Genomic DNA, 13,770 nt, shown 5'->3' on the forward strand with positions numbered 1-13,770 from the left:
GCAAATGTTACAAAAGTTAAAGGTTACATAATTAATAGAGGCAAGTAACATTCACACCACACAAGTGCCAGCAAGGACAATCTCAAACAAGAGAGAATCTAACCATCTCCCCTTGAGTTCAATGAGATTACCATCACTGAATCCCCTATCAACATCCTGGGGGTTACCAATGACCAGAAACTGAACTGGACCAGCCACATAAATACTGTGGCTACAAGAGTAGGTCAGAGGCAGGAATTCTACAGTGACTAACCCACTTCCTGACTCCCCAAAGCTTGTCTACCATCTACAAGTCAGGAGTGTAATGGAATACTCTCCACTTGTCTGGATGAGTGCTGCTCTAACACTCAGGAAGCTTGACACCATCCAAGTCAAAGCAGCCCGCTTGATTGGCACCCCATCCACCAACTTAAAACATTCACTCTCTCCACCACTGCGCACAGCAGCAACAGTGTGTACCATATACAAGATGCAGCAATTCATCACACCTCCTTCAACAGCACATTCCAAACCCATATCCTCTTCCGTCTAGAAGGATAAGGGCAGCAGATGGATGGGAACACCGCCATCTGCAAGTTCCCCTCCAAGCCACACACCATCCCGACTTGGAAATATATCGCTGTTCCTTCACTGTCGCTGGATCAAAATTCTGGAACTCCCTTCCTAACAGCACTGTCTGCATAGCCACACCAGATGGATTGCAGTAGTTCACGGCGGCGGCTCACCACCACCTTCTCAAGGGTAATTAGGGATGGACAATAAATGCTGGCCTTGCCAGCAATGCCCACATTCCATGAAACGAATAAATAAACAAAATCTCCCTTTTCTTCAATTGGCTTGGAATCAATTACATTAACAATTTCAGTGAAAGCTTTTCTAGATTCATACAAGGCCCAATAAGTCAAGATATTTAAATTGCGTGTAATTTTTCATTCCAACTGTTCTTTTCTAATTTCTCCCTATTTGACCCTTGCAGGTTGTAAGGGCAATCCTGACTGACATATTATGGAAGAAAAGCCTGCACAAAAAGTCTTCTGGCCAGAATCAATGCAGAGAAGGACAGAGGAGATGATGTGTAAATTTCTAAAACATAGGGTATATATCAAAAATTACAAAATTTGTAACATCAAGATGGCATCAACTATAGTTGGGGATGGGGGTGCGTTCAGAGACGGTCCGCAATCCACTCGTCCTTGAGAGTTAAAGCCCTCTTCAATGTTTCAATGAGAAGAAATTACTTTGTAAAGGTAAAAGTTGCATAGTAACTTAGTTGCACAAACCTCGGACAATTCCCTCTGAATCACTGACATAGTGAGCATACGCCTCCCACCAGTCGGCTTCCTCAGACAGCAGCCTTGATTGCAATGTGACTTGTTGGTTGGGCACTAAATGTACAATCTCAAGCTTTACTGGCTCATCTATAAGTCCCCTTGTCGGTTCCACTTTGATCATGGGTGCCACACTGTAACTTCTCACAGCACCTAGATTTTAAAAAAAAGTGCATACAGGCAGGTCTGTGTATACTCTAGTAATAGAAATAAATTTTAAAACAATTCAACTTCCACCAACTGAATCTGATCATGTAGAATGATAATTTGCATGTCTGGTGCAATGAACCAATCAGCAAAAACAACTTACATTTATACAGCGCACTTTATATAGTGCACTTAATGTAACGAAACATCCCAATGTGCTTCACAAGAACATTACCAAACAAAATCTGACACCAAGCAACATTAGGAGATATTAGTTCAGGTGACCATAAACCTAATGAAAGAGGTAGGTTTTCAGGAGTGTCTTAAAGGTGAGAGGTGTAGAGATTCAAATCGGGAATGCACAAATGGCCAGTACTGAAGGAGCGCAGAGGGTTGCAGAGCATTACAGAGATAGGGAGGGGCGAAGACACAGGGGGATTTGGAAACAAGGATAAGAATTTTAAAAATTGAAGCATTGCCAGACCTGGAGTCAATGTAGGTAAACAATCAAAGGGAGAATGGGTTAATGGCACTCAGTGAGAGTTAAGATACGGGCAGCAGAGATTTGGAAGGGTGAAAGTTTAAGAAGGGTGGAAGATGGGATGGTGGCCAGGAGAGCAATGGAATAGTTACGTTTAGAGGTAACAAAGGCATGGATGCGTGTTTCAGCAGTAGGTGAGCTAGGGCATGGGCTGAGACGGGTGATGTTATGGAGGTGGAGGAGCAGGTGAAGTAGGAAATTCATTTCGGTTACAAATGTTCTAGTTCAGCCTCAGACAAACACTAGGGAGAGGGTTGGAGTCGGTGGCTAGGGAACAGAGTCTGTGGCTAGGGAACAGAGTCTGTGGTGGGAACCGCAGACAATGGCTTTGCTCTTCCCAATATTTAGTTGGAAGAAGTCCTGCTCATGCAGGAATGGATATCAGAGAATCAGCCAGACAAATCACAAACAATGGGGGGGGGGGGGCGGGCGAGAGAGGTGGTGGTGAGGTAGACCTGGATGTTGTCAGCATACATGTGGAACCTGGTGCTGTGTTTTTGAATGATTAAGTCGAGGGTCAGCATGAAGAGGAGAGATAGGAGGGAGCTAAGAGAAGATCCTTAGAGCACTTCAGAAGTTAACATTGCAGGAGCAGGAAGAGACGCAATTGCAAGTGATTCTTGGGCTATGACAGGATAGGTAAGAATGGAACCAGTGTGTCTAGCCCGACCTAGTTGGATGACAATGGAGAGGCGTGGGGGGGGGGGGGGGGGGGGGTGTGGACGATAGCCTGGTCAATTGCGTGAAAGGCTGCAGACAGGTCAAGAAGTATGAGGAGGGATTGTTTACCATGTTCACACTGACACAGGATGTCATTTGTGACATTAATAAAGGATGTTTCACTGCTTTGCAGGGGTGAAAACCTGATTGGAGGAATTCAAACATGAAGCTACAGGAAAGATGGGAACAAGTTTGGGAGCAACAAGACATTCAAGGACTTTGGAGAGAAAAGAGAGATTGGAGATGGGCAGTAGTTTGCAAGGACGGAGAGGTCAAGGGTGGGTTTTTTGAAGAAGTGGTGATGACAACAGATTTTTTTTATTTGTTCACAGCATGCGAGCATGCTAGCAAGGCCAGCATTTATTGCCCATCCCTATTTGCCCTTGAGAGGGTGGTGGTGTGCCACATTCTTTAAACAACGCAGTCCATCTTGAGTAGGTACATCCACAGTGCTGTCGAGTTCCAGGATTTTGACCCAGAGACAGCGAAGGAACTGCAATACAGTTCCAAGTCAGGATGGTGTGTGACTTGGAGTGGAACTTGCAGGTGATGGTGTTCCCATGCACCTGCTGTCCTTGTCCTTCCAGGTGGTAGAGGTCACGGGTTTGGAAGGTGCTGTTGAAGAAGCCATGGCAAGCTGCTGCAGTGCATCTTGTAGATGGTACACACTGCTGCCACTGTGCACTGGTGGTGGAGGGAGTGAATGTCTAAGGTGATGGCTGGGGTGCCAATCAAGCGGGTTGCTTTGACCTGGATGGTGTCAAACTTATCGAATGTTGTTGGAGCTGCACTCATCCAGACAAGTGGAGAGTATTCCATCACATTCCTGGCCTATGCCTTATAGATGGGGGACGGGCTTCAGGGAGTCAAGAAGTGAGTTACTCACAACAGAATTCCCAGCCTCTGAACTTTTCTTGTAGACTATTTACATGGCTGGTCAGTTAAGCTTCTGGTCGATGGAAACGCCCAGTTGTTGATGGTGGAGCATTCAGCGATGATAATGCTATTGAATGTCAAGGGGAGGTAGTTTGATTCTGTCTTGTTGGAGATGCTCATTGCCTGGCACTTGAATGGTGCAACTGTTACTTGCCACTCATCAGCCCAACCCTGAATATTGTCTAGGTCTTCCTGCATGCAGACATGGACAGCGTCATTACCTGAGCAGTTGAAAATGGTACTGAACACTGCAATCATTAGCAAACATTTCCATTTCTGACCTTGTGTTGGAGGGCAGGTCATTGATGAAGCAGTTGAATATGGATGGGCCTAGGTCACCACACTGAGGAACGACTGCAGTGATGTCCTAGGGCTGAGATGATTGGCCTCCAAAAACCACAACCATCTTCCTTTGTGCTAGGCATGATTCTAACCAGTGGAGTGTTTTTCCCTCGATTCCCATTGACTTCAACTTTGCTAGGGCTCCTTAATGCCACACGGTTAAATGCTGCCTTGATGTCAAGGGCAATCACTCTCACCCCACCTCTAGGAGTTCAGCTCTTTCGTCCATGTTTGGACCAAAGCTGTAATGAGGTCTGGAGTCAAGTGGCCCTGGTGGAACCCTAAATGAGTATTTGAATGGGAGGGGGGGTAGTACCTGAGAGGAGGAAACCATTAGCAGTATCAGCTAACATGGGCACAAAAGCAAAATACCGTGAATTCTGTGAAATAAAAACAGAAAATGCTGGAAGTACTCAGCAGGTCAGGCAGCAGCTGTAGAGAGAAACAGTTAATGTTTCAGATTCTGCCTGACTTGCTCAGCATTTCCAGCATTTTCTTTTTTTATTGCAGCTAACATGGGCATTAGGAAGTGAAGTTGGGTAGTCAGCAGTTTAGTGCGAATAAGGTCCAGCAAGCAGGAGGTGGGTCTCATGAACAAGATGCATTACGAGAGGGAAAAGTCTCAAGAACTGCTACAGGACACAAAGGGTCACAGATTGTTCAAAAATAACAATTTGCAAACAGAGTTGTTTCAGTTCAATTAGCTTGGGAATGGCCTGCATGCAACTAACATTTTCTAGCCTCTTATCTCCGGGCATAATCTTTCTGAATCTAACCACTATGCTTCAATGTCTGTTCTATAATGGGGTCCCAAAATTGCCACTGTATTCTAACTACGGTTTAACTTGTACAAATTTATTACCTCTTTGCTCATTTGGCTATACTAAATACGATTGGCCTTTTTAATGACTTTCAAGGAATTATGTATTGGCACTGTTAGTCACTCAGCTCTTCACATTTTTTGTACATCTCAACTGATTTATATCCCAATCTTTGTTTCATTTATCAAAATGCATTAAACTCACACTTCATGCATTAAATTCTATCTACCACTAGTTTGCCCATTCCATTATCCTATCTATATCCTCCTGATATTTTTACAAGAGCCCTCCTAACCTGCAGTTAAAATTTTCAATACTATGATCCCTATGCTCCTATGGTCTATCAGTCTGAATAACACCCATTAATCCTAAAGCTTTATATCCTGTCTCCCAATTTCTTACCTATTCTGCTGCATTTCCTCTTATATGATATGCCTGGAATTTTGTAACAAGCCTTTTGTGAGATGCTGTCTGAAAATCTGTTTACACTATATCTACTGCATTACCTTTATCTATACAATCAGCACACGTGCAAAAAGCTTTCTTAAATTTGTCCAAACAAGGCTGTCCTTGATTATCGAACATATTCTGAAATGCTGACTAATTTGATTTCAAATCATGAATTCTAATTTATGACTCTAACAGATATATAGTTCGCCAGTTTATCCTACGCTTCTTTGGATTGAAAAATTGTGATCAGAATCTCTGCTATCTCCTCTATAACCTTTTTCAAGAGCTTAGGGCTCATGCCATCAGGTTCCAATGATTTGTTCACTTGAGTTCTGCTAAAATTTTCAGAACCAAATCCTTTTCTAGTTACTTTTAATACTTGTACGCACACACTTTTCCAGAACACATACATATGATTTCAATGAAAATAACATTCTGTAGGTGTAAAATGGGCTGCCAATTCTTTGTTGCCCATTTAGTGCTACCGACAAAGTTAAATTTTACCCCTATTGTATCCTAATGAATATATGAGAAAGTAATATTTTCTGAGGAAGACTTAAATGGAAATGTGGGTTGAATTAACATCCTGAAGCTTTGATAAGTCTGCCTTTAGAAATCATGGAATATTTACGTGGAACTCCTTAGTATACTGAAGAAGTGATTATGGTAAACAACACAGCAGAATATACATGGTCTGTGAAAGGAGTAACTTTTTTTTTTCATTTGTGCTTTTTATAGATATAGTAACTATAATGCTTTAGGTCACACTTTCATTAATTTGACCTATTTATGTTGGGGGAGAGGTTATTGAACAGCAGTTCCTTAACAGTCATTGATAGTGATAGAACCCCAACACAATGATTTCAGTAAATTGGGATTTTAAAAAGTTATTTTAGAAACAGCAGTATTCTGCTGGTGTTGCCTTTCCCAGCACGGACAATAGCAAACCATACATTATACAAAATAATTGACAAGTAGACTACAGACCCAAAAACCAAACACAGATAATATCCATCACTGTGCACTTAATCTAAAAAGGTTACAATAGTAACATAGAATATAATACTGTACCTGAAGAGAGCTGTCTTCCAATAGAAGGTATCATCTTGCGGCTACCATTAGAATAGCATCCGCTAATGAATCTTTGCATCCAAAAGTATTTCATAACTTAATAGATTAAGCAGTGAAGCCAAGAAAAGTGCAACTGTGAAAATATCCAAATAGGAGTAAAATATCTAACAATAATGATCAAAGTTAAAAATCACTAGCTCTATATGTTGACTTGCTACAAGCATCACTTGTCTTTGGCTGATCTACACAATTCTAGGGCATAAATGAATAACTCTGAATGCATAACCTATGTACAAGTTTCTTGGTCACATTTTAAACAGAACTACCAAAGCAGAAAAATATGCTAAAAGTGACTAAAATGATGTTTCCTAGTGGCAACAGGTGCCAGAATTCTGATGGGAACAGAAATCTTTATTTCTCATCCTAAGTTCTGCCTGGTCTTGCTCCTGGTACGCGCTTGCATTCTCTGCAATGATCCAGGATTGGTCCCCTGGCTTAATTTCAAGTCGAGCATTTACCACTTTTCAACTTATGTCTGAACTTTCTATTTATGTAATGCAACCTTTCTATAGTAAAAGAGATTTTATCAGCATCAATGCACAGATAAGATCTCTGTTATATATAAAAAGCAGTGACAGCAACATTCCATTGGTAGTGCGCGCGCAGATGGTGTTGTGATGGTCATGTTATGTGACCCACTGAATGCAGTGTGGTTTGACTAATCTCATGTGGCTGTCAACTATACTTTTCAATCTTCATGCTGTTCCTAGCCTGTACCAGCAGTTGTCACAAATGCCTATGCCCAAAGTGCTTCAACCACGGTGTATCTGAATATGGATGACAGGAACTAATGGTAAAACATCCAAAATCACTGAACTATTTATAATTAATCCCTCAATTATGTATCAGATACCAGATCCATAGCCATGTCTTTCCCCCAACTGTCCTATTCACAGTGTTACGCCTGACCGCTCCTGTCAAAGCCCCCAAATAAAATATACGATTCTGACTGTGGTTGGACCAACTGTTAATTCAATCGCGTCATTCCACAGATCGGCTAACATATCACTTAAAAACTTTCCCCAGCCAAATTGTACCATCTATTAACACCCCCGAAGGAGGCTAACCAAACCAGGTGTCTTTAAATCAACAAATTAACTCTTTAATTAGACGAACTAAATTCTTAAACACTATGAAGAAATAAACAACATTTAAAAATAGAAAAAATTAGAGACCTTGCAAATTTACAGTCCAATGTTGCTCGAAGTCCTCACAGGATGTTGCTTTCCTTCCCCAGCGAATTTCAACAATTAACGATTTGCAAACACTTTCAACAGAATCAGTCTGACTTTAGAGTTTATGAGGGATAAAAGATTGTCACAGTTAACCCCCCTTTCTTCAATTTAAATTACCAGAGATCTCTGTCTTGGCTTGATGTTTTAGAATTTTGAGAGATAATAATTAAACAGACTAAAACCCTCTTCCTTCAGTTTAAATGGTTGAGAGCTCTTTTTCAGGTGTGCTTATCACAGCTGTGTCCTCTGTGTCTGTTAGAACAAACTGTCTTCAACTCATAAGCCAGTTCAAAATTGAATTGTAACAAATGTATCGCATCAGGCTCACTCCCAGTGGCTATAGCTATGGTAACGAGAATGCACTCTTTGAATCACAGTCTCCAAATGCCTGTTTCTAAGGCAACGAAAATGCACCTTCCTATAACTCCTGAGGCTTGCTGATTCTTAAGCAATACTGATCCCTTGCGAGCCTTAAAGGCAAACCACATATTCCGAATAAAAACTACAGGACCATGACAACAGCCACACGCCAATAAAGTCTTGGACCATCATTGGATTAGCTTTGAATCATCTTCCTTTTTCATCAGCTGAAGCTTTCCCTCTATTGTGATCAATGAAGTCCTGGACTGGGCCTGTCCCATTTCTCATGCATCTCCCCTTCTCCGTCCTGTTACAATCATGATACAGTCCCCCTAATCCTTGCCTTACATTCCAACAGCTTCCTCATTTGCTATATCAACTTTTGCCATTTCCACCATCTACATGATCCAAGCATGTCTTGCTCCCCGCCCCCCCTCCCCCCACACCCACTTTCCAGAGGATTATTCCTTACACCTTGGCTCACTTTCCCACCATCTGTACTTACAGCTGCCCTACCTCTGACATCTTCCTGTGCATAACCAGAAAATGCACTACACCCCTCCTCCTCCCACACCACTGTCCAGAACCCCAACTGTATCTTCTATTTGATGCAGTAATTCACTTGTTCTTCTTCAAATCTACTAGATAGCATTTGATTTCCTTTACAATGAAAATGTGGCTGCTTTGTTAAACAAATATCTAATGACTGCCACTGCAACCATGAGCTACCTGACCGCTTTGATATTAGCCTTGTTCCAACAAAGCTCAATGCAGTTTCAAGGAAAGAACAACCTTGCATTCATAGATAAAAGCAAAATATTGCAGATGCTGGAAATCTGAAATAAAAACAAGAAATGCTGGAAATACTCAGCAGGTCTGGCAGCATCTGTGGAGAGAGAAGCAGAGTTAACGTTTCAGGTCAGTGACCCTTCTTCAGAACTGGCAACTATTAGAAATATAAAAGGTTATAAGCAAGTAAAGCAGGGGCAGGGCAAGAGATAACAAAGGAGAAGGTGTAGATAAGACAAGGTCACAGAATAGCTGACCAGAAGGTCGTGGAGCAAAGGCAAACAATATGTTAATGGTGTGTTGAAAGACAAAGCATTAGTACAGATAGGGTGTTAACGGACTGAAAACTGAACAGCCGCAAGTACATATATGAAAAAAAACAGTGGGTAAGCAAACTGAACAAACCAAGATGAAATAAAATAAAATAAAATAAACATGAAAAAATATTTAAAAAGGAAAAAGAAAAAAATAACTAAAAATAAAAGTAAAATGTGGGACCCGCCATGCTCTGAAATTATTGAACTCGATGTTCAGTCCGGCAGGCTGTAGTGTGCCTAATCGGTAAATGAGATGCTGTTCCTCGAGCTTGCGTTGATGTTCACTGGAACACTGCAGCAATCCCAGGACAGAGATGTGAGCACGAGAGCAGGGGGGAGTGTTGAAATGGCAAGCAACCGGAAGCTCGGGGTCCTGCTTGCGGACTGAGAGGAGGTGTTCCACAAAGCAGTCACCCAGTCTGCGTCTGGTCTCCCCAGTGTAGAGGAGACCACATTGTGAGCAGCGAATACAGTATACTACATTGAAAGAAGTACAAGTAAATCGCTGCTTCATCTGAAAGGAGTGTTTGGGGCCTGGGATAGTGAAGAGAGAGAAGGTAAATGGGCAGGTATTACACCTCCTGCGATTGCAGGGGAAGGTGCTATGGAAAGGGGATGAGGTGGTGGGGTAATGGAGGAGTAGACAAGGGTGTCACAGAGGGAACGATCCCTTCGGAATGCTGACAGGGGAAGATGCGTTTGGTAGTGGCATCACGCTGGAGGTGGCGGAGGATAATCCTTTGGATATGGAGGCTGATGGGTGGAAAGTGAGGACAAGGGGAACCCTGTCACGGTTCTGGGAGGGAGGGGAAGGGGTGAGGGTAGAGGTACGGGAAATGGACCGGACACGGTTGAGGGCCCTGTCAAGCACAGTGGGGGCAAATCCTCGGTTGAGGAAAAAGGAAGACATATCAAAAGCGGTCATGGAAGGTAGCATCATCAGAGCAGATACGTCAGAGACAGAAAAACTGGGAGAATGGAGTCCTTACAGGAGGCAGGGTGTGAAGAAGTGTAGTTGAGGTAGCTGTGGGAGTCGGTGGGCTTGTAATGGATATTAGTAGACAGCCTATCCCCAGAGATGGAGATAGAGAAATCGAGGAAGGGAAGGGAAGTGTCGGAGATGGACCATGTAAAGGTGAGAGAAGGGTGGAGATTAGTAGCAAAGCAGGTAGAGAGAGGGAGGAAATCAGCCAGGATTCCTGCTCCCGATCACTCTTCAGTGATCCCTGGGTTAGAGAGAGGTGGAAATCAGACAGGGTTCCTGCTCCTGATCATTGTCCAGTGAACCCTGGGTTAGTGAGAGAGGGGGAAATCAGCCAGGGTTCCTGTTCCTCATCACTGTCCAGTGACCCCTGCGTTAGAGAGAGAGCAGAAATCAGCCAGGGTTCCTACTCCTGATCACGGTCCAGTGACCCATGAGTTAGTGAGAGGGGGAATCATCCAGGGTTCCTGTTCCTGATCACTGTCCAGTGACCCCTGCGTTAGAGAGAGAGCAGAAATCAGCCACGGTTCCTGCTCCTGATCACTATCCAGTGACCCCTGGGTTAATGAGAGAGGGGGAAATCAGCCACGGTTCCTGCTCCTGATCAGTATCCAGTGACCCCTGCTTTAGAGAGAGAGGGAATCAGCCAGAGTTCCTGCAGAATTGATCCTTCTCGAGAGAAAAACTTGGCAAAAGCAGGATCCAAAGAAACTGAGAAACGGCTGCTGTATGGGCAGAGGAAAATGGGCCCCGTTAATGCAAGTTTCTAGTCCTGCAATTTTTAACCAGGCTGCGATCACATCTCACCAATGGACTAGGCCATGCAGAGCTGCTGCACAGAGACTGTTTACCTCTTACAGGACACGAACAATTGGACTGGTAATTTTGACCGAGATTTGCTAAAGTTTAAGGTTATGAAAAACAAGCCAAAAAATGCTTAAAAAGTAATTAAACCTGAAAGGGGAGAGCCATCTGTGCTCCGAGCTCTCCTATTTCCGCAAGCGCCAGTGATACCCAGGAATGCGCAGGTGCGATCGGTTCCCACTGAGTTCCAGAAATACGCATGCGCGATCGTTTCCCTGGAATGCACAGGTGCGATCGGTTCCCACTGAGTTCCAGAAATACGCATGCGCGATAGTTTCCCTGGAATGCGCAGGTGCGATCGGGTCCCACTGAGTTCCAGGAATGCGCATGTGCGATCGTTTCCCAGGAATGCGCATGTGCGTTCCTTTCCCACAGATTTCCAGGAATGCGCATGTGCGATCATCTGCAGTATTTTGCTTTTATTTAGATGCTTATGGTTAGATCGTTCTAGCAAACTAACCTTACATTAAGTTGGATGGAAGCTCAGTAATATGCAGTTACAGGATACTAACTGTGATCCTCATATCTATGTGATATTCCAGTAATCCTATTAAATACAAAAGAAATTTTATGATTGAATTTCCATTGGAAGATAGTGAATTGGCAGCCCGATGAAAGAAAATTGGGCACATTTTATACTCTGGAGTGTTTAGTTTAGAGATACAGCACTGAAACAGGCCCTTCGGCCCACCGAGTCTGTGCCAACCAACAACCACCCATTTATACTAACCCTACAGTAATCCCATATTCCCTACCACCTACCTACCCTAGAGGCAATTTACAATGGCCAACTTACCTATCACCTGCAAGTCTTTGGCTGTGGGAGGAAACCGGAGCACCCGGCGAAAACCCACGCAGTCACAGGGAGAACTTGCAAACTCCGCACAGGCAGTACCCAATCAAAGCCGGGTCCCTGGAGCTGTGAGGCTGCGGTGCTAACCACTGCGCCACTGGAGGATGGAATGTCACTGAAGGGATGGAAAGAATGGGATGGTGATAGTATGAAAGGGATGGGATGGGTTGGCATAGGAGGGAGGGATGACATGGGAGGGATTGATGAGATGATGGAATTGTTAAGTGTGGCAAGATGGCGGGGACAATTATTTAACATAAGAAGATAAGAAATAGGAGCAGGAGTAGGGCATTCAGCCCCTCAAGCCTGCCCCGCCATTCAATAAGATCATGGCTGATCTGTCCCAAGCCTCAACTCCTCTTTCGGGCCTGCTCCGCCTAACCCTCGACTCCCCATGATTTCAAAAATTTATCTACCTCCTCCTTAAATACATTTAGTGACCTAGCCTCCACAACTCTGAGGCAGAGAATTCCAGAGATTCACCACCCTCTGAGAGAAGAAATTCCTTCGTATCTCAGTTTTAAATGTGTGCCCCCTTATTCTGTAATTATGTCCTCTAGTTCGAGATTCCCCCACTAGTGGAAACATCTTCTCAACATCTACCCTCTCAAGCCCCCTTAAAATCTTATATGTTTCTATAAGATCACCTCTTTTTCTTCCAAACTCCAATGAATTAAGGCCTAACCTGTTTAGCCGTTCTTGATAAGACAACCCCTTCATCCCAGGAATCAGCCTAGTGAACCTATTCTGAACTGCCTCCAATGCTAGTATATCCTTCTTTAAATATGGGGACCAAAACTGAACGCAGTACTCCAGGTGTGGCCTCACCAACACCCTGTACAGTTGTAACAAGACTTCCCTATTTTTAAACTCTAACCCCCTAGCAATAAAGGCCAAAATTCCATTTGCCTTCCTAATTACTTGCTGCAGCTGCATGCTAACCTTTTGTATTTCGTGCACAAGAACACCCAGATCCCTCTGTACTGCAGCATTTTGTAGTCTTTCTCCATCTAAATATTACCTGCCTTTTTATTCTTCCTACCAAAGTAGATTACCTCACACCTTCCCACATTGAACACCATCTGCCAAGTTTTTGCCCACTCACTTAACCTATCTATATCCCTTTGCAGATTCTTTGTGTCCTCATCACAACATACCTTCCCACCTATTTTTGTATCGTCAGCAAATTTGGATACACTACACTCTGTCCCTTCCTCTAAGTCATTAATATAGATAGTAAATAGTTGAGGCCCTAGGACCGATCCTTGTGGCACCCCAGTAGTTACGGCTTTCCAACTTGAAAAAGACCCATCGATCCTGGCTCTCTGCCTTCTGTGTGTTAGCCAGTCCTCAATCTGTGCCAACACATTACCCCCAATACCCTGAGCTCTTATTTTGTGCAATAACCTTTTATGTGGCACATTATCAAATACCTTCTGAAAATCCAAATACACTACATCTACCGGTTCCCCTTTATCCACTCTGCTTGTTATATCCTCAAAGAACTCTAACAAATTTGTCAAACATGATTTCCCTTTCATAAAACCATGTTGACACTGTTTGATTGCATTATGTTTTTCTAAATGCCCTGCTATTTCTTCCTTAGTAATGGACTCGAGCATTTTCCCAATGACTAATATTAAGCTAACTGATCTGTAGTTTCCTTATTTCTGTCTCCCTCCTTTCTTGAATAGGAGTGTCACATTAGCAGTTTTCCAATCCGCTGGTACCCGACTGGAATCCAGTGAGTTTTGGTATATTATGACCAATGCCTCCACATCTCTGCAGCTACTTCTTTTAAAAACCTTAGATTCAGGCCATCAGGTTCTGGTGACTTGTCTGCCTTTAGTCCCATCAGTTTGTCCAGCACCTTTTCCCTCGTGAATGAGATTGTTACAAGTTCCTCCATCCCATTTACACCTTGTTCATCTATTATTGATGGGATGTTTATAGT

At 43.3% G+C, this 13,770-nt stretch overlaps 1 protein-coding gene across 5 annotated transcripts in view; it reads right to left on the reverse strand.

Moving 5' to 3' along the window:
• Positions 1-11,182, reverse strand: part of LOC137384839 (peroxisomal succinyl-coenzyme A thioesterase-like) — a 49,291-nt gene extending 38,109 nt beyond the window's left edge. Inside the window, exons 1-4 of one of the 5 annotated variants that reach the window (XM_068059397.1) lie at positions 11,054-11,182; positions 7,592-7,704; positions 6,357-6,489; positions 1,281-1,481 (exon numbers count right to left, since the gene is read on the reverse strand). In XM_068059397.1, the coding sequence (XP_067915498.1) occupies positions 1,281-1,481; positions 6,357-6,450 (295 nt within the window). In that variant the 5' untranslated portion in view covers positions 6,451-6,489; positions 7,592-7,704; positions 11,054-11,182. Of the gene's footprint in view, positions 1-1,280; positions 1,482-6,356; positions 6,766-7,591; positions 7,705-11,053 lie in introns of those variants that run through there. The other 4 variants (XM_068059395.1, XM_068059393.1, XM_068059396.1 and 1 more) reach the window with 4 other exon arrangements.
• Positions 11,183-13,770: the final 2,588 nt, after the last annotated feature.

The sequence above is a fragment of the Heterodontus francisci genome, chromosome 27 (genome assembly GCF_036365525.1).
Source record: "Heterodontus francisci isolate sHetFra1 chromosome 27, sHetFra1.hap1, whole genome shotgun sequence".
Lineage (NCBI taxonomy): Eukaryota > Metazoa > Chordata > Chondrichthyes > Heterodontiformes > Heterodontidae > Heterodontus > Heterodontus francisci.